At 40.2% G+C, this 21333-nt stretch overlaps 1 protein-coding gene across 1 annotated transcript; it reads right to left on the bottom strand.

Moving 5' to 3' along the window:
• Positions 1 to 3620: 3620 nt before the first annotated feature.
• LOC137474252 (sulfotransferase 6B1-like) lies at positions 3621 to 12501 on the bottom strand. The gene is made up of 6 exons (XM_068190635.1): positions 12249 to 12501; positions 11251 to 11435; positions 10083 to 10209; positions 7826 to 7920; positions 6615 to 6801; positions 3621 to 4415 (listed from the first exon to the last, which is right to left on the bottom strand). Exons 1-6 carry the CDS (start codon positions 12391 to 12393, stop codon positions 4297 to 4299), a joined length of 858 nt encoding a protein of 285 aa, XP_068046736.1. The 5' UTR covers positions 12394 to 12501; the 3' UTR covers positions 3621 to 4296.
• Positions 12502 to 21333: the final 8832 nt, after the last annotated feature.

The following is a 21333-nucleotide window of genomic DNA, read 5'->3' as shown; positions in this document are numbered from 1 at the left end:
CAATTGTCTGGTAAGTTTAATACACTTGCCTGAAAAATCTTTGGATGGTGTGTTTGTTTCTCTCCTTCTGGGACAGGTTGGTCTATCCTCATTTCTGATTCTAGATACGTTTATGGATGTGGCTCTGGTTTAGTAGAGCATTCCCCCTGCTGTGAGGGAGGCATGGAAGAGAATGAGCAGTGAGCAGTGTGAAGGTAATGATACCAAATTATTCAGGTTAGTAAAGAGAGGGCCTGATGAAACTGAGGATATATATATAAAATAAGTTGAGCTTAACTGAAAAAAGTCCTAATGTCATATGTATTACAATATCCATTTTCACAGAGCAATTATAATTCAGAAAATGATCTAGTGGTTTGAAATGTGTGCTAGCAGTTGAAAAAGCAGAAATTCTTAGAAAAAGAATATATAGCAAATAGGATAAAAATAATTAATCCACTGTATAATTCAGTGGCTTGTGTGTATCTTGAATACTGCATGTTTTGTTTATTTTGTGTTGAAAAGGCTGTAGCATTCCAAAGGGTTGTGGGAGGATAAAATGGATGGTGGAAGACAGGAATCAGGTTCAGTGGCAGCAGTAGCCAAACCAGAATTCTTCACTTTGGAAGAAGGCGTCTTCACTTTGGACTGAAGGGAGTTGTGTTAAAATATCTGTCAGATTAAAGATGGGAAGCCATGGAAAGGCCACTGAATAAGCTAGCAGTGACCAAAATCTGGTGCCTGACGAATATAAATTTACCATGTATTTAGTAGTGCTTTCCAGTTTTTCTGTGGCCTCAGCACATTTGCAGCTCATGGATTTCCAAAGCTGGACACGGATTACAGACATTTAATGAACCTCAGAATACTTAAAACAGGTTTGGGCCATGTGTTTCTGGCACTTGATTCAGTTCTGGTTCTGAACCTTGGATTCTTCCTCCTATTTCTTGTGTAGGAAATACCCAACTGCATTTTATTTTTATTTCACAACGTATGTTAGTGGTTCATTCCACGTCAGTGTGTAGCTCTGACACAGTGCAGAAGGACATGGCATTACTATTATTAATAGGAGTAATCTAATCTTAAAAAATTATGGAAAATAGGGCAAAAGTACACACAGAATTATGTAAGAGTACACTTACCTTGGATGAATCAGTCATTATACGGTCATTATTATCTGTACTCAGAGACAGAGTAAATTGCTGTGAAATTTCTTGGCCAAAATGTACTCAGAGGTTTGGAGAACATTGGAAAATACCACATTTTTCCTGATTGTTCACATGCTTTGCAGACAAGTTGCTGACCTAAATTGAAACATAACTGGACTAGTTATGGCTACTCTTGTTTTAAACAGGGCGATAGTCTCTCCAGGTGTGTAACTTTTAACTGAGGGTATAGTTGTACACCTGTTTATGGCTAGTACAGTCCATGTAGGATTTTGTTTTTACTGTCCCACCTTTTTTTTCTTGGTTACACTTTGTCCACAGCAGTTCAGACTCAACTTGGGAGGGGATCAGTCACCATTCACTGATCCCTCTGAGCAGTGAGGCCCAGCAGAAGTGTTTCTATTCATCAGGTAAAGCTTGCTCTAAAAAGCTTGAAAATGGGATGAAGTACCTCGGAATCACAGAATGAGCTGAGTTAGAAGGGACCCCTCAGGATCAGGAGTCCAGCTGCTGGCCCTGCACAAAGCACCCCACAAAACAGTCCCACCCTGTGCATCCCCGAGAGCGCTGTCCAAGCGCTCCCGGAGCTCTGGCAGCCTTGGCGCCGTGACCGCCCCCTGGGGAGCCTGGGCAGTGCCTGACGCCCTCTGGGGAAGCACCTTTCCCTGACATCCACCCTAACCCTGGCCTGGCACAGCTCCAGCCGTGCCTGGGGCTGTCCCAGAGATCAGGGCCTGCCCCTCCTCTTCCCTCCCGAGGGTGCTGTACCTGCAGTGAGGTCTCCCCTCAGCCTCCTCCAGCTGAACAGCTGAGTGGCCTCAGCTTCTCCTCCTTCCCCTCACGGCCCTTTGCCCGATTCAGACAAACATAAAACACTCCCGTTCATGTCACTTCATGAACTTTAAGTTTTCCTGAATATATTTATCATGATCTACCTTTGGATCAATTCCATTCTCTGAATGCTGCCTCTTAAAGGACCTTAAGGAGCTACACTTATCTCCACCTGGAGTCTGAATAGATTTTATGGGCAGTAGTTCTGATAATTCACAAGCAGGCCCTGCTCCTGCCTCACCACATCAGTATATCAACACTTGGAGCACTTAGTTCAAACAAAGCACACGTTTCATTTATTATGGAAGTCAAGAGGTTTTTAGGGGATTTGGGGGTAAACTTGCAGGCAGTGCAGGGCAATGTGGAGAGCAAACTGGCCCAGTGCCTTGCAGTGCCTCTGAGCAGCAAGGGAGCTCGAGCCTGGGCTGCTCCAGCCAGGCTGCTGTCACTGTTGTCAGATCTTGGATAGCACAGAGACACATGGCCTAGCTCTGATTAGGCCCTGCTGAACCTTTTTTTTTTTTTTTTTTTTTTTTTTTTTGGTTAATTTTAATCTAGGTAAATCCTTAATTTAGCCACTAACAGGCCATGCTGTAAACTGATTCATTCCTAATCCCCCTGAAGCAGCTGGGGAGCTAACTGCACTTTGAGCAGCGCAGTGTTACCTCCCTGGCTGAGGGGTAGCTTTAAGTAGTTTACCAAGCTTATCTTGGTCCACAAGGCAAGTCCTCATCCTGTCCCTTCACACACAGTTCCACGTTGTGAGTATGATGTTGATGTAAACAATCCTTTCTGTGTGTGCATATAATGTGTGGTGCAAATGCTGCTCACAGCAGTCTTAGTGCAGCTAAACTCACATGCAAACCTCATTTCCCCAAGGACCCTCTGGCTTTTTTCCCATGCTCAGGGCCAGAAAAAAATAAGTCTCTAAGTAAAATGTTCAATTATTTCCATTAGCTGATCTCTTGCCACTTAGTGGAAGAATGACACCTGAAAGGAGGGCAACAGTGGCATTTTGGGGGAAGAGTGAGTTATTTTAATGTCAGAAGAGCAAAGTAACACATCAAATGGTTATTTGTATGGAGCAGGGCATCATCTCCTTCAGATTGTGTTGAACTGGTAAATGGCAAAGGACTGCACACAGGCTTTTTTCCCACTCTCCTCAGCACCATAACTTCTGTGTCTTTGTGCAAAATCAGTAGGTGTTGATGCCAGTTTGCACAAAGCAGGTATGAAATGAAATGAAATGAAATGAAATGAAATGAAATGAAATGAAATGAAATGGCTGCCTGGCAAGTGTGAAGTGTGTGGCTGGAGGGAGATGAGTGTTGATGAAACAAGGTTGTTCCTGTACCTCAGAAACAACACATACAGGAGAGGAGCTTCTCTCACACACAGAAACTGTGTTCTGCCTTGGAACTGTGTGGTTGGGTAGAACAGTCCCTGGGAGGTGGACATAGACAGCTGATCCTTGAAAAATCGGTTTTATCAGGGCAGAGCAAATAAATAAGTGCTGTTTGAATCAAGCTGTCTCTGAGTTGTGGTTTGGTTTTGTTGCTCAAGGAGTGGGAAGTAAAATAATTCTCATCAAAACACTGGAAACAGGAATTTTGCAGGAAGAAAATCAAATGGAAAATAAACACATTTATGGTTGTTCAACATGTGGTGCTGAAATTTATTTGAATTTGTATCAGTTGCATTTAAAACACAAAGACTCTCTGGTACCTAATCCAGAAATAAGTTACATCAAAGAACTATATACTGTTAGAAAAGGAAAAAAAAGAAACACTTTTATAAACAGACTTCAGATCTTCAAATGCTGCAGTTTTCAACTTAATTATCAATAACAATGTCCAATAAGATAGGCACTTCCAAATCATGGTGTATCACAGAAGGAGCAAGTCTGGGGTCAAACTTTTGGTAATTTTCTTATGATGTGTTTTTAGATTTCTAATACATTCAGTTTCTTGCAAGTTTGTTTTTTGTTTTTCTCTTCATATTATCTTGGGTAAAATTCCTATTTCAGTTTTATGAAGTCTGTTCATATCCCCTTGAAGCAAAGAAAATAAATAAATGATGAAGTAGATTTGGTTGTCAAACCAAGGTCTGACACCTGACTCTGTGAAACCATTTACATCTGCCCTCTGAGAACTGAGTTCAGCTCTGGCACTGTGTCAGAACTTTCCTGTTCTCAAGAATCCCATGTTTACAATCCTTCCTTTTGGAAGCATTATAAACTGATGGGAGCAGCCATTCAGAACTTCCCACCAACTGGTCTGTGTATGTTTGTTGATAACTGGATATTGTTCTTCACGGGGACTCAGCACTCATAGATGAAACTGTCTGCCATCTTGCTGAGTTTCATTTTTTCATTAAATATCTCCTGAAACCTAATGTTCTGTTTTGGAGTGAAGTAGTTCTTCCAATCACCAACAGCACCTAGGAAAGCAGGAACAGAAAGAACAGTGAAGTAAGCAATTTGTGGAGCAGAAAATGATTTTAAAACAGCCTGGTTTCGTTAATGTTGTAGTTGGCACAGATATTAATATATTCTTAACCAAAGTCACTGTGGTAGGTCAGGATCAGAATTGTTCTGGTGAGACTCTGGTGGAAGGATCTGGATCATCATCCATGAAGGTTGATGAACCCTCATCCTCAGAGCTGATTAGTGCCAGCAACACAAGTGGTGGAGGAAGAACAACAGCTTTCCAAGGTGGAACTGGAGCTCCCGCTGATCTGGGCAGAGGGACATCTTGCCATGCCTTAGTTGAATGTAGTTAAAGGTCTCTGCCTGGGTTTTTTCACAATCAGTAGAAGAAATTGTAGAATCACAGAATCGTTTGGGTTGGAAAGGACCTTATAGACATCTAGTTCCAACCCCCTGCCATGGGCAGGGACACCTTCCACTGTCCCAGGTTGCTCAGAGCCCCATCCAGCCTGGCCTTGGACACTGCCAGGGATGGGGCAGCCACAGCTTCTCTGGGCACCCTGTGCCAGGGCCTCACCACCCTCACAAGGAAGAATTTCTTCCTAATATCCAATCTAACCCTGCTCTCTGTCAGTGTGAAGCCATTGCCCCTTGTCCTGTCACTCCGGGCCCTTGCACAGAGTCTCTCTACTAGATGGTCTTGTAAATAGTCTAAAAATTCATAGATTCATAAAACAGTTTGGGTGGGAAGAGACCTTTACAGATAATCATAGTCACCATCTAAACTTATTAAATGAGTGGTAGCCCAAAAGCCACTGACAAAAAAAGATTCCTAGAAAAGGAGCCCAGAATGGCCTGACAAATTAATCCCACCCTTACACCTGCTTCTAAATTCTAGGGATTTTTAGGGATTAGATGTCCAGCTACTTAAGTGGGCAGGTAAATACTTCTGGGTGGTCATGGACATTGGTGATCAGAAAAGTGTTTCAACTGTTACCCAGTTCAAGCAAAAAGGAAATTGTTCTTTAAACTGATACATTTTTATGAGACAATGCTTACTGTTTCCCCTCATGTTCATGCTCTAAAGACTCTGCATCCCAAAACTGACTAAAGTAATCATCTCATTTTCTGATTAAAATAGCATTCAGTCTTAAAGGACAGGAAAAGAGAGCCTGAAGCATTATATATATATATATATATATATATATATATATATATATATATATATATATATATATATATATTTATATATTATATATATATATATATATTTATATATAAATCTGCTGCTGCCTGAAACTAGCTAAACATCTGGGATTAGTGTAGGAACTACTTGGAAGTGAAAATGTTGGGATTTTTCTACATTTTCATCATATCTATTAAAGTTCACTGCCTGAGAAAAATGCATCTCATTTTTTTTGTTTCTTTTTTTATTGCCAGATTGTATGTTGTCATTTGTTTCTGCTGACTGGTAAAACCATTGTGAATTAACAGAAGGTAACATTTCTCTGTTTATTAACTGAAACAACTCTTAAACTGTCAATTGTTGTTCAAAAATTAACTAAATCAAAATAATCAAAATCCATGTAAAAACGGTGGCTTTGATTGACTTGTTATCCAAACCTGTGGAAGCTTCTGAAATGCCAGGAGCAAGAAAACAGCTCCTGAGGGTATTTTAAAATCACATAGGAGCTAAGAACTGTGGAAAATTTCCAAAGGTCTGGAAGTTACCTATGACCATTCTTTTGTTGTTGTTGTTGTTGTCAACATATTCCTTCTTCAGGAATATTTCAGTAAGATAACGGGTGATAAGAGCAGTCTCATTCAGAAGGAATGTGTCTGGCTGTTTCTTATTCTAGTCAACTAAGTGACCTTGGCAGGTGATATCAGAGTTGTAAAACACTGAGGTGGTCAACTTTTAGATTAAAAATAAAAGATAAAGAGTAATGCTGGGTGTACCTTCCCTTTTGGTTCAACAGCTCCCATGGAGCAATATTAGTCAGGCTGTAGTTCAGACTCCTCTGTGCTTCTCTAGTACAAGTCTGAATTTGCAGCCAGAGAAATTAGGAAATGATTCTTAAGAGGGCTTCAGATCAAAGAATCCTGTCATCACTTTCCAGGGCTGACCCAAAGACTCCGGGAAAGACCTGCACTGCAGTCTTTGTCTGGATTCCCACTCCTTCTGCCATGTTAGGCACAAAGGAATTTACCTTTTCGGAAAATCAGCTTCCTGTTGGATGTCAGAGCACACACGGTGTGACTGGGATCATTGTTCTCCTTTTTTGCGTCATTCTTCATCTCTGAGAATGAGGACTTCCTGCAGATGTCTTGGATATCATTGTCACTGACATTTAAACTCAGGAACAAAGTAATTTCCTTTACAACCTTAGGGAGATCCTGAGGTATAAGAAAAATACAGCTTTTATGTTTCTGGGCTGGTTATCAGACTTTTAGCTGATTTGAAAATGATCCCTTTTATTACATAATGAGTTTGTCATACATTTATTTGCTTTCAACCAAAGCTAAATATGTCATTGGATTGTGCAGCTGACAGGTACAGTAAACCTGATTCCCCTCTTAGCCATACTCACAGAAATTAATAAATACAGAGTATGTCATATCACACACAGTCACATTGTCAATTTTACCTCTCACTTCAGATAAAATGTTCTCCTGTCTCAGAATTACTTCCCTGGAAACAGAGGAATACTCAAAGCCCAGCTCCATGTAGCTTATTTCACTTGATGTGCTATATCTGGAGATCTAGCAAGTGACTCAGCATCCAAAATGGTTTGTTTATATTCCTAGTAGTTGAATTTTTTCCCCTCCAAAAATTGAACAAACCTATTTTCATGGAGATACTAGAAAGTGTATTCTATTCACCTAAAAATTCGTTCTCTGAAAGCTAAGGTATGTTGATATTTTACTTTTTCCTTTTTAAGAATAGTGAAGTTTTTCCCTAACCCTCCAGCCTCTAATTCTTTTTTTTTTTTTTTTAATTGGGAACACAAGTCCCAAATGTGAGCAGTTCTGTTGTCTTACATCACTTTTTGAAAATGTCACCTAAAATGTCAGATATAGCAAATTAATGTGTGGTCCTCAGTAGATGTCCTTGGTTGGTCTTTCCATAGGACAAAAAAAAGGGAACTTAAAATTCTGCCTGAGCCTGAGGAAAATTGTCTAGTGTGAGTCCCATTCCTGCATCTAAGAAATGCATCTCTCCCAAGATTTGATATTTATATAACTTGTGCAGTCAGAATTATTTAATTAATACTAAATTCCATACAAATAAAAATATGCCAAAGATACATATTCACATTTTCCTTCTTTCTCCTTTTTCATTATAACTTCCTCTTTGATGTTTTAATGATGCTAATTTACAAGTAATGCCTTTTGCACCAAAAGCAGAGACCATATTTACCTTCTTCATGTCTTCATAGAACAAAAAGAGGATGTGGTTCTCATCTTCATGTTCTTCCCAGCTTAGGAAATGATCAAACCAGGATCCACAGACAACTGAAAGGAAAACCCATGTAAAAGAGATTCAGAAAAACTTTATTCATAAATTACTGTGATGCTACCTCACACATTTAGGGGAATAATTTGTATCCATAATCCTCTAAAACACAGGCAGTTCTTTGTGTCAAGTGATGCAAATTTACAAAAGTAACTTCCAAAGAGGTTTCCATTCTTGTTGGAATTTGTTTTCATACCAGATACTATTCTGAGATATGTTTCTGTAGTGGAAGCAGGCTCCAGATCTAAGGCAAAGCCAATAATGAAGTAAAATGTACCAGCCTAACAAGATGTGAACATCTCACAGATGACTGACTGTATATCTGTGGTCACAGAGGTATGATCACCTCAGCAGGAGATGAAATGAGTAGGCTGGCAAATGGAGCACACTGTTGTTACCTCTCTTTCATCCCAGCAGAAGGGAATCTGTATAATTTTTCAACGCAGAAGAATTACTTAAAGAACTCGTGCAAATGCCTCATTCAGTCAGTGATACAAATAGAAGGGTTTGTAGCTGATTTGTTTTGTCTGAATGCCCCATTTGCTGAACCACAGCTAAATTTCAGCTTTCTTTTAAAAACCAAAATTCTGACCTCTCCATTTCAAAGGCAAGATGAAAACCTCTTGCAGGGCAATGAGAAGAGGCCTGAACAGGGAAAGCTCAGCCAGCCAGTCTCAGCCAGAACTGTGACTTTGCTTTATAACCACTACCACCAGAAAATTCTAATCTTGTAATGGGCATCATTTTGGTCACAAACTGTGAGTTGTAATTAAGTATAAATTATAATTAATAGCTATAATTAAGCTGAATGCTCCAGTCTGGAGCCATCTCCAGCACATAAAGCAGTTTTTAAGTGCAAGGCAAGTGCACAGTGTGCAATTAAACCCAGCTACTCTGGGGATGTGGCCAGTGATAGCACAGTCCTGGTGGCTTCAGGAGAGACTTGGAGGCTCCATGGAATTCATTACAGTTGTCCCTGTGTGTTCTAACCCTTGTTCTGAACTGATATTCTGCAAGAGTACTGCAGGATTTGGATCAAGCAGCACAACCTTGAAATGTTTCTTCTAGGAGCAAAAATTACCACCTTTCCCTCCACATCACCTCTTACCTAAATTTCTCTTTAACCAATATAGTTATCTATTTATGCCACACATAAGCACTTGGAAAATAGAAGGTGGCTAATAATTTATGGGGAAATAGGAGATGCTTTTAAAAATTAATCATTGAAGCACAGAATGCTTCAGATTTGAAGAGACCTTAAAAATCATTTAGTTCCAACTCCCCTGCCACGGGCAGGGACAAATTCCACCAGAACAAGTTGCTCAGAGCCCCATCCGGCCTGGCCTTGAATAGAATCCTCGTTCCTTTTTTTCACTATTGTACATTCAGTGTTGATACCAAACGAGCCAAGATCCTGCAAATCACTGAAGCATGTGCCTTAGAGCTCCTCTGGACTCAGAAGACCAGATCTGAGTCAAAGCCTGGAGGAGGCAGTAAACAAATTGACTCCTGGAGCTCTGATGTGAGCCAGTGATGACGGCAGTGGCACTTTTCTTTTGGGGTTTTCAAGGTGATCAATCATTATTGCTGTTATCACCACTGTGGTGACACATGTCCTCAAAGGAGTAATAAAACACTAAATATGGGAGTGGACAACATGAACAAGGTCCTGTTGCCAGCTGCCATCCCACCACTCCTAAAAAAATCTTCCTCTTGTCCTTGGTCTTTGGACCCCATTTCTGAGACAGCACATCAAGGGAGAGTGTGTGCAGAAGGGCTTTAGGAACATGTCCAGGCTCCTTTGTTGGGCTGCCCAGGGCTGTCTCCCAGCCTGGAGAAGACACCAGACCTGCAGTCACAGCTTTTCCAGGCTCACATGCTCTGTCACCAGCCATGGCCCTGCTCGCCCAGGGCAGCAAAGAGCAGCAAAAACCTGCAAAGAGCTGTGCTGGAATGATGCAGCTGCTTCTCAGAATGACTCCTTGCAGGGCTGAAGAGAGCATCCTATTATTTGCTCGTGTTTAGCTTGGCATTAGGATTTATCCCCACCAACCCCATATGAATAAGCAGTTCAATAAGGAGTTTTCACACAGTTCAAATTTCTTAAGTCTTTCTGTGCATAACAAACTCATGTGAACTGCAAGAAAACATTTATCCTTACCATTGCCTTTTAAGAACAGGTCAATGAAAGCAGTCCAGGTGTCTACAGTGGGAAGGTTTGGGTTATCTCTGTAGTAATGAAACATGGAAACTGCAGTGTCTTTTGGATTTCTGCTGATGTAGATCATCTGTAAATGAAGAATATGTATTTATGAATGATATATCCTCCCTTTATTTTAGAGGAGCTCTGTGTGTAAATAAATCATTGTCATAGGCAGTTTGCAGTGTCAAAACCCTTTCCTTTAGGATTCCTCCTTCAGTGGCCATGCCATTAAATCAGAAATCTCTTCTTAGTAAGGAGTCCATTGTGATTAGTAAACAATTCCATGTGGACAGAGGTGTGTTTGCTCTGGCTGGGTAATGTTTATGTTTTATGAAAGAGCCTGTGTTAACTTTAACTTTGAGTCAGTATATTATCTCCTATATCGCACATATGAAAGCATTTACTAATTAACATGCAAAGGACAGCTGCAAAACGTAAATTTTGGCCTTTCATTCAAATCAGCTTCGTCCCAAAAGTCTGAATCTGACTAATCCTGAATTTTTTTACTTAGAATATAAAATCTGAGACCCAGAGCTTATTTTTTAAAGATCTCCCACATTAGCAGGGGAGGAACTGGTTCAGTAGGTGTCCCTGCTCATGGCATGGGGTTTGGAACAAGATGATCTTTAAGGTCTTCTCCAATCCAGGTGATTCTGTGAACTGAAAACTGTGTTCTGAATCTGCCTCCCTCATCTCATTTCTCCTCTGTTTGCCCAATACCTTTATGGACTCTTCAGAAAGCTCCAGCAGGTGGTTCAGAGTACCTTTAATCCCAGAACAGCCTGTAAGTAGCCAAGATTTTCTGAGAGTAGGAATTGAGGTAATGAGAACACCCCAAATGCCAGTGAGAGACTTCTGACTGAAAGATGTTGATGTCCTATTTTGTGTTGTGCCTGGTGTAAAAATCACCCCGTGGGAGCAGTGGGGCAGAAACAGAACCCAGTCCCCAGTCCAAGTCTCTGTTCCTGCTGCCTTCAACTGGTGGTCAGCTGTGTCACCAAAATTCACAGCAAAACACTTTTAAAAACTGTGAATCATTCAAAAATTACTGAGGATCAACAGGACAAAATAGATTCCTAGTAGACTTTCTACATATTTTACTGCTTTGATATATTTTTTGACTTACCTTGCATTTCTTTTTCTTAAAACTTGGAGGCAACATGTTGTAGTCTAAGTGTGTTGGGATGATTCTCTTTGATGAGAGTTTATTCAGCTCCTCCAGTTGGGAAATGTCTCCAAATTCAATGGGAGATGTTATTGTGACTTGAGTATTGTAAAGCTTTGCTATAACTCCTGCAAGCCAGTGAGTGCCTACAAAAAAGTAATTTTAAGTAAACAAAACAAGCAACAACAAAAAGAAAAGGGTGAATATTTATTACTGTGAAACATGCATTTTTTCATACAGAAACACCTTGCTAGTGAACAAGTTATATTTCTAATCCCACAGATTCAAGAAACTACATGACTAAATAATCCCCTTGGCTCCAAATATATAAACACTGAAAAAATTAGGGCTGTATCTGAATTACAGTGTAACTCTGAGAGAAGTGTTAATATTGGTACCAAAACCATCCCATTAGACAAACTGCTGTCAGCAGAGAGGTGGCGCTATTGTTTTTATAATTTATTTTAGCAAAACCTGTTTGTTTGGGGGTTTTTTCCTTACAATAACTTGAGTCTGTATATTTCTGAAAGTATTGATTGAGGTCCCCCTGAGCATGCTACTCTGCCCAAGAGAGGTGGGTGGAGAGAGGATAAGAAATTAATAAATCTACAAGCCAAGAGGCACACAAATAACTTCATACAATTCTTGACTTGCTCATAATTGAATGTAGAAAGTCCTCAAGAAAATATTTCAGGTACAGATTCTGCTCACAGGTAAGGAATATATATTTGTTTTCCAACATGAAAACACCTGTGATTGTTTTCAATTACAGTATCAAAATGTAGGGAAATTACCCATATTTCTTATAATATGAACATTTACTGACAGAATAATACATTCACATACTTAAACATCCTTTCCTGTTTCTTTCACATAGACATTTCCCAAGTAGTTTAAGCAGAGAACATGAAACACAAAATCAAGACTTCTTGCAATTAACACTGAAAACTAGAACTTACCAGATTTGGGATAGGAAACCAAAAGGACATCATCTTCTCTAGCATCAAAAGTATCCAAGGATTTTAAAAGCTCTGGAGAAGACCTGGAGGTAAAGGGAACCCCCTTAAATGTGTGTAGGAGCTCTGCCTCGCCGGAGCTGGACATGGTTGCTTAAGTCTTGGGTTCCTGCAAATCAGATAACAGGGACAGGAGGAAGATTTAAATGTCACTTCTTAGTCAGGTGATTGGAAGTGACAAACTGAGACTAAGCAGCACAAACCTCATGCTTATATACTTTGCCACACTGCCCTATCAGATATTGATTTTTTTTCAGGTAGTTGATAAAGGCAACTGAAATATTAGAGCTAACTTAATAAATAACCAAAATGCTAAGTCATGAAAAATGCATCCCATTTGTCATTTATTGGCTCTCCAGATAAAAAAATGAGGTAATGGTCAAAATGTAATTGTGAAAAATAATGACAATTAATATTACATTAAAATATGCTTAATATGATTATTCTGTAAGTTATATTTTGTTGGGAAATATTCTTACCTTCCAAGGAAAAAGCTGCGTCTTAAAATAATGTTGATTATTAGAGAAACAATGTTTTATTTTATGTGAATGAAAGTTTTTTGTTTGTTTCATTTTATCAACTATACAACAGCTTGAAGTTTCAAAAGTGCAAATTGATTCAAAGTGCTTGAATCTTGTGAGGCACAATCATTTTTTAAGATGTTATATGTCTCCGTAAGAAGAGTATAAGCAACAAAAATCCCAAAATGAAAATAGGTATTTAAATAGATGTATTATATAGATATTTAATGTTGCATTTAATCCCATGTGTTTCGTGACTAGAAGTGGCTGAAGATTTTTAAACCTTTCCACAGAATATGCAGATTTATCAATACGAAAGTCACTTTCAGGAAAGAGCCAGTTCTCCATTAATTGTCTGTTTTAAACTGTTTGGGTTTGTTTATTTTTAATTTGAATCTGTGGAAGTTATCATTAATATTTTTCAAACAGAAAACTTCACTTTTGTTTAATGTGACCTTAAGCAATGTGAATGTATCACAGTAAAATAAATAGCTCAGTTATGAACTAAAACATTTTAGAATGTTTAGTATTTTCAATTTTCCTTTCAATGGCCACAAATTAATTTACTCTTCTTTTACATTCTTTTCTTCAAAAATCCAGTGGCTTTACTATTCCTATTGAAAGATTCCTCCAATATATTCAGCCAAGGCCCTTCAATATTTTTAACTCAAAAACCTCCCTGGAAATCTTGGTTTAAAATGAAGCAATGCTTCAGGAATTTTCCAGCTTTACCAATGTTCTTTTTTTATCGTAAATAACAACTTGGGTTTGGTCAGAGGAGGCGATTCCCAGATGTACTCCCACAAGCCCTGATGAGAAGTCAATAAACACCTGAGCAGCCAGAATTACTCACAAGGAGTAATGACACTTACCAGCTTCTGTGCTTGCATGTTTCTAATCCAATCTCCACAAAAACCAGCAATGTAAAATTTATTTCCCCCACTGCCTTTCCTTTCTCAACCTCAAAGAGAAGTGATCTTCTCACCTGTAAAGTTGTCCTTAAACATTTATCACCTGCAAAATATGGCCTGTGCCATCAGTAAAGTCTGAATTCCCCTCCTGCAGGGCCAGGTGGGGTTGAAAAGAATGGAAAAATTGCTCTGGAAAGATGTTCCCTATTGCTAAGGATGAGAGGCGATGGGGAATCTTTGCAGGGAGTCAGTGGGGGTACAAGAAACACTGGGATACTGGTGCTCAGGTACGAATTAGGCAATCTTCCAGAAGAGCTCAACATTTTCCTCCTGCCCCCAGGCTGAACACGTAAGCCACTGCTTCATACCTTAAGGTGTGAATACTCAAAAATCTACCTCTGTCAGCAGATTTCACTTTGGTTACTTCAGGTATACAAACTATGTCCAAAGGCATAAAAAACCCTGATCCTGTGTTATTCTGAATGTGCATATTAATCTGAATATGCAGAGAGAGAGATTTCCAAGGTTGATTTTGCAAGTCATCATTCCAGTTACAGGCAAGTAGCACAAGCTAGTAAAACTTTACTGCCTTGACCTGGCAGAAGTAATCTCACTGTAAAATGTTTTGCACACTTACCGTGCTTATTCTCTTTCATTTCCTCCTGCATTCCTGCTATGTTTTGAATCAGCATATTTGCCTCATCTAATGACTTGAACCTGAATTAATCATTCACAACAGATATTGCTAAGGTGTAAAACAGAAGCAATACAGAAGCCAGAAAAATTCCAGTTCTTTTAGCTCATTTCAGTTGCTTTTTGTAGTAGCTTTTCTTTTAAGCATGTGTAATGGCAATCCAGGGGAAATTAAACTGAAATTTTTCCTCCTCAAATGCTGCCTGTACATGGAAAATAAGGCCTATCCCTGCAAGGGAACAATATCCTGAAGTGCAACAATTTAAGCAACAAGACAATATTTGGTACCTTGCAGGAAAAAGCTATTATTAAAACTATGCTAACTACATTGCCATAAAATACATTATTATAGTGACATTATACAAAGAGAGCACAGGTTTAAAGAAGACTGTGCCAAACCCTCCATCCAAGTTTGATTTTCTTCTTTATCTATATATATCTATATATATATATATATATGTCAACATGCATATATAGACACACCAGGACTGCAGTAGTTATTCCCTGGTCTCTGCACCAGGCTCTGAGGAGCTTTTCCCACTGCCAAGTTCTCCTTGCCCTTGTCTCTGCTATCCATACTGATGGAGTGCACACATTACCAGCAGGTTTTACAGGTATTTTCTTGCTGGAGAGCAGTGCCAAACTTGGATTTTCATGATTTGAGACAAATGTAGCTGGGCATCTGGACACTGCTTCAGTCCAGCTCCTCCTGTCTCCATGTCTGACTGACCTTCTCTCATCTATATCCTTGTCGAGTGAGCAATTTCTTTTTTAATGACTTTAAAATTTTGACTGTTCTGTTCCTGCCTGTGTCCTGCAAGCTCCACTTCAGATTCCCCATCCTCTTCTCTGCTTGATAAAAGGCAGTACCATGTACATCTCCTTCAGCTGAAGATTTCTCAGCTAAGGCCAGTCTGTTCCCCTCCAAACTCCTCTCAGGCAGCCCATACTAAAAAGATATTGTGATATTTTGGAAATGTGCAAGCAAAGCCACGTGTTGTTTACACAGGTGAAAATTTCGGTGTACATCCACAGGGTTCTGAGTGGTTTTAGCTAGCACTCTCAAGCACCAGGTCCCTCCTTTTTTTTTAATGTCCTAAAGCTGTGAAATATTTCAATGTTGTGGTAGTGAATGAGTGGTAAAACTGATGTAGGCAAGAACTGAAATGCCTCCAGTTAATCATTGTTCCAGGTCTCATGAACCCACATGTCCCTAAATGACAAAAGATTTAACTTCACCTGATGCACCTGGGAGTAGAATTTCCCTTGAAGGGTTCCAGTGAAATCCCTGTTTATTTTTATGTTACAAATGAAGTGTCTTGTCTAAGTTTATGGCTATTTAATAGAGACAACCTGCAAAATGTTGGATGCAGCATGAGTGCTCAGAGCGTTTGGGAAGTTAGGGCACCTCGGTGTCTGAATGCTGAGAATTTAGGAACCTCATCCTGGGCTTCTGTGTAGTTCTAACAAAACTCAGTTGTAGGATGTGTGTAGGGCTGCCCACAACACACCAAGACTCTGCCTCACTGTACTCTGAGCTGGTCCCAGCTATCAGGGTGTGTGACTTAGCCAAGGGTGCTTTACTGGAATGGGCTGGACTGGATCTCTGTACAGCTTCCAACTTCCAACAGCAGTTCTCTTCCTGATAGAGCTTCCCTGCAGCATCTAAGCGCTCTCAGAAGCCTCCCCTCATTAACCTATATCTCAGCCCTAATCAAGAGCTATGAGTTGACAACTCTGATTCCAGAAGTCCCTGACTCCACAGGCACTGCTGTGTGAGGCAGCTGTGCCTGTGCTTAGCTAATGCTCTGCAGGAAGTCAGCCCTGTGTGCTGGGTCATGTTTATGGCATGGCAGATGATAAAGTTCCGTGACCTCCCTCCATCCCTCTTAGCACAAATCATTGCCCGTGGACACTTCATGCCTCATGCACAGCGGATGCAGCTAATTAGAGCTAATCGCAACAGTGCCACTGCTGCCAGCAGAGCCCTGCCCTGGCAGAGGGTGGCAGGTTAGTGCCACCTCTGAGCTCACCACTATCTCTCCAGCTCCTGCCCTGCAGCTGCACATGAGGACACCTCTGGGGTGTGAGCACACACAGAATGAGGACATGAAAGGGAGGCAGGGGGACAAGAGGGCAGAAAAGGAAATCAAATGACGATTTTAACCTACACTGGTCCAAAAAATGATGATGCGGTGCACATGTTTGTGGGGGGGGGGGGGGGCTAAGCCAGGTAAGCCCTCTCCCTCGTCTGCCCCTGGGGGTTGCCTAGGGGCATTCCTAGAGAATGAGAATCCAGGGAGAGAGGACGGGCCATGGAGGCCTAATTTACTTTCTGTTTATCTTTATCGGCTAATTGGCACAGGAATTAATTACAAAAACTAATGAGTCACCCTGTAATTGCTGGTGCACCGGCACTTCAAATGGCTCTAGGAACTTCATTGGTGACTTGAAATGGTTTCAACTTCTTTTGATTTGTCAGTGCCATTGGATAGAAATATTTTGAAGCACATATGCAATAATAGGCTAAAGTATTCTTTGGGGAGCCAGAAAAATTCCAGAAAGAAAAGTCTTTTTATGTGTGTGTTTTTCAGAGATTTTCACCATGTGGAGCATCACTGCACACAGCAAAAAGGTCTGATAGCAAATGCTATCCTGCTGGTCTACACACTGCCCTTAAATTCAGCATCTAGCTGGACACAGCTACATCTTAAGATTATTCCTGATTTCAAGGTTCTTTAAGGTCTCTCAGTACCAAATTATTAGATATGAGCTGTAAAATGCTACAGGAAAATAAAGGAGGTCATAGAGAGGAGCTGGGAAGCAAGCCAGCACTAGTACAGCTCGATCTTGCCCGAAAGTGTTAGTTACTCCTGGACAGACAAATTGATTCCAAAGTCCAAAAGGAATTTGTTCAGCTGCTATTTATAACAGCTTTCTGTGATTTGTGATGGGAACAGCAATCAAACCTCAGGCCGGATCCAGACTGGATAAGTGAAACACAAGTTTCCTGTCAATTATCTGCCTTTGTGTCATTCAGTGGCTGGGCAATATTCTGCAAAGTTTATATTTCTTCTCTCTTGTCATTAGTTGGGGTTTCTTTTATACGTTCTTGTGCTGCATGAACTCTTTAGGCATAGATGTCTTAAACAGGAAAGAGAATTCCTACTGCACACTTGTCCTCTCTGGCAGAGTTGGGATGTAGCTCAGAACAAGGCAAGAACAAATTAGGATTCTCTGCCACACAGTATTTTAGTCTTAATATTGGACAGAGTGAAAAAAAAACCAAAACATCTTTTTATGGTTCTAAAGGAAGCTTTTAAATAGATCTTGTACAGCTGTCCAGCCCTTTTCCTGGGATGGAGCACAGCTCATAACTCTTCCTATCGTTGGAGACAGCATTTTGGTTTAGACTAAAAAGTACAAATGGTTCCATAGCCCCTGGAGTGGAACCACAAGTCTAACACACAGTGTAATTTCATCCAGTTGCACCTGAACAGGTATCAACAGTCTGTTGCACACAGCTGTATTTTCCATCTAGTCATGTTTGAAGTCTTCATTCAAAACGACAAGGAAGTCACTTGGGCCATTCCCTTCCTAGTAGCTAATTATTGTCAGTTATACTCTGTGTCTCACTGCCAATTTAGAAAAGAGATTTTTCCAAATGGGAACAGCCATGAATCAACCTACCTTGTTTCTTCTACGCCTTTCTGGGAGGTGCTGAAATGTAAATGGCTTAAAAGCCGTCATTTGTCTTACCTGGATTTTCCATGCACACTCTCATCCTAAGAGAAAGTATTATAAGATTTACAACATACAGTGCAGAAGACTCAATGGGTCCCAGTCTCTTTGGAATTGGTTTCCACCATAACTCTTGCAACAAGCAGGGACAAAGGGGGAGGATGACTGTGGGTTTGGGCAGCAGAATGCCATGACAAGTGGGCTGCTGGCTGTCCAGCTCCAGGGGTTAAATACCTGCTGCTCTCAGAGACCCCAGGTGTGATCTGGTTCCTGCTGAGCTAACACAGCACACAAACCAGGACTGGCACAGTCTGCCTGTGCACTGTCTGTGACAGAATTACCCTAGGAATTGCTGCCTGGAGTGTGTCCAAAGAGGCTGGAACATGTCCAAAGAAGGACAATGAAGCTGGTGAAGAGCACAGGTCCCATGAGAAGGAGGGAGTAGCCTTTTCTCTTTTAGTCTGGAGAAAAGGAAGCTCAGGGTGACCTTGGTGCTCTCTAAACACCCAAGAAAGGAGGTTGTAGCCAGGTGGGGATCAGTCTCTTCTCCCAGGTAAGAAGTGGCAGGACAAGAGGAAGTGGCCTCAGGTTGCAGCAGGGGTGATTTAGATTAGATACTAGGACATTTTTTTCATGGAACAGCTTGTCAAGTACTAGAACAGGAACAAGCTGCCCAAGGAGGTGGTGGAGTCAGCATCCCTGGAATGCTCAAAAAACACGTGGATGTGGCATTTGAGGACATGGTTACTGACAAACATGGTGGTGGTGCTGGGTTGATGGTTGGACTTGATGATGCTAGAGGCCCTTTCCAGGAGTTTAGGAACCAGGCTGATCATAGGCCAGCTCAGCTCCTCTCTGAGTTGACATGCTCATGGTGGTAATCTGCAGGTTTAGCAGCCCTTTTTCTCTAACAGGTGTCTGAAATCAGGAAGGAACATTAAGTTGAATCCAACCAATTAACCCCTTCTGTCTGGTTATTAGATGCAGCTTCCATTTATGAATCTATATTTATAGAATATATAAATTCATTTAAACACCAAGTCCAGTAGCTATTTCATGCATTCGAGTTTTTCCCTCAAAAGAGACACCCCAACAATCCCACCCTGTGCTTCTCCTGGAGCTCTGGCAGCCTTGGGGCTGTGACCATGCCCTGGGGATCCTGTTCAGTAACCCAGCACCCTTTGAGGGAAGAACCTTTTCCTAATATCCACCCTAATCTTCCCCTGACACAGCTCCAGCCATGCCCTGGTCCTGTCCCTGGTCACCAGAGAGAAGGTATAAATGCCAACTTCAGTAAAATCAATGGAGTTAAAATACTGGTGTGGTAACTGCCACTACAAGATCTTTCTGAGTGGGTGTTAAGTGCAAAATTTCCACCTAAATAAGAAATAAGAGAACAATCGCTCCAAATCCAACCAGTGCTCTACCTAGGGCAGTTTTTGTTTTCATTAGCAATTCAAATTTTTTTCTGCAGAGTATACAAGAAAATGCCAAAAGTTCCCTTGCAGAGTGGAGTGTCTTCCCTGTCACCACTAATGAATGATCATTTTAAGCCCTAAAAGTCTTGGTTAAGGCCTCCAACACCTTTGTAACTTTTAGAATATAAATAAGGAGTAATGTCTTGTATGCAACCAATCACAAATATCACGATGTAACTTAGCTGAAATAATGATCCTTGTTTTACATTACTGAGAAATCAGGATCCAATCCAGACTAACAAGGCTGAAAACCTTTAAAGACTGCTGGGCCAACATCCACATCAATCTTTAAAATCATGGATCTACATTAGGACCTTCTAGATGTTGTCCAGATCCCCAGGATTAATATTTCACATTGGCCGTCTCTCTTTTTCCAGAGTTATCTTACTGTAATAAATTGTGTGATTAAGGTGTAATATGGGGTTATCTGTGATTTCTTTTTTTTATTATTCAACTTGTTGACTCACTGGCTTTCCTGCAGCCAGCTCCAGAAACTTCCATTCACAACAGAAACACCTCATTTACCTGCCTGAATGCATAATTTCTTCAGATGCACTTCAACCAGCAAACTTCTGCAAAATTCTCTCTTGCTGTCAGCTCAGCAACGACTTCATAAGCTTGTTGTTTGTTTGTTTTTTTTCCTGAAGAAATGAAATGCTTCTGAAGACCAACAGGTTAAATGCAAAATTGAGCTAATTAATGCCAGCATTACAAATCTGGAATTCCGGCCGCTTTTCACAAAATTGCCCTAAATTTTTTACATTTTCAGATCCTTATTTCTTACACTTGTACCATTCCACTATCATTACTATACAAAGAGAAAGAAAATGGAGCTGGCTGAGGGATAAAAAGAAAAGTTAATGGAAGAGAAAGGACATGCAGTTCATTTCTGCATATTGGATTGCAGTGAAATTCCTAAAATTATCCATAAAATAAAATAAAATAAAATAAAATAAAAAAAATAAAATAAAATACAGACAGCAAGTATAAATATCAAAATACAGCCTCATAGTTCTTCATAGTTTCAAGTGTACCCAGCATTTTACCTCAAATTCTTACACCTAATTAAAAAGATTTCTTCCTTTCTTGCATGAATGTAACTCTAGGCTCAGTCCTGTGTTTTGTCCTTAGAAAATTGGAAATAATACTTAATTTATTGGGAGCAGTGTGTTTAGCGTGGATGGCAGGATCTGGATTTTTCATTAGTCTGACTGATGGAAAAATAGGTGGGCTTTAGGATAGAAATAAAAATATTAAATGTTACCAGCTTCAGTAATGTCATTTTGCAACAATTGTTGATGGCTGAATATAAAATGAAATAATAATGTGCAAGACTTCTTTAAATGTGTATGCAGAAGTCACACACATCTATGAAAGACATGACTTTAGAATGGGGGAATGAATATATGAATATATGAAATTAATATATGTAAATGTAATCTGGATTTTCTTTTATTCCTAAAATCAGAGAGATGGTCAAATAAATATTTATGGTTTGTGCAAACATCTTACAGAGTTAGTAGGTCTATTTCCTTTATTTAAGCTTGTAAAGTGATTTATCCTGATGGCAGTGAAGGACTTGGCAGCAGAGATCTGCCCTCGTTATCTGGCAGAATAAGCAGTGGCTACACCACTCTCATCTGATGAAGATGGATTCAAATCTTCAAGCTATTTTTCAATTCTT

This window comes from Anomalospiza imberbis, chromosome 5 (genome assembly GCF_031753505.1).
Source record: "Anomalospiza imberbis isolate Cuckoo-Finch-1a 21T00152 chromosome 5, ASM3175350v1, whole genome shotgun sequence".
NCBI lineage: Eukaryota > Metazoa > Chordata > Aves > Passeriformes > Viduidae > Anomalospiza > Anomalospiza imberbis.
Note: the sequence above shows the minus strand (reverse complement) of the source record. Positions and strands in the feature narration are given on the sequence as shown.

What these genes read in the sequence shown, in the direction of transcription:
- LOC137474252 (XM_068190635.1), bottom strand. Translation starts at nt 12,393, where the DNA reads ATGTCCAGCTCCGGCGAGGCAGAGCTCCTACACACATTTAAGGGGGTT. An exon ending in TTAAGAAAAAGAAATGCAAG is followed by an intron (nt 10,210 to 11,250) that starts GTAAGTCAAAAA and finishes CTTCATTTACAG; the next exon opens with ATGATCTACATCAGCAGAAA. An exon ending in TCTATGAAGACATGAAGAAG is followed by an intron (nt 6,802 to 7,825) that starts GTAAATATGGTC and finishes CTTATACCTCAG; the next exon opens with GATCTCCCTAAGGTTGTAAA.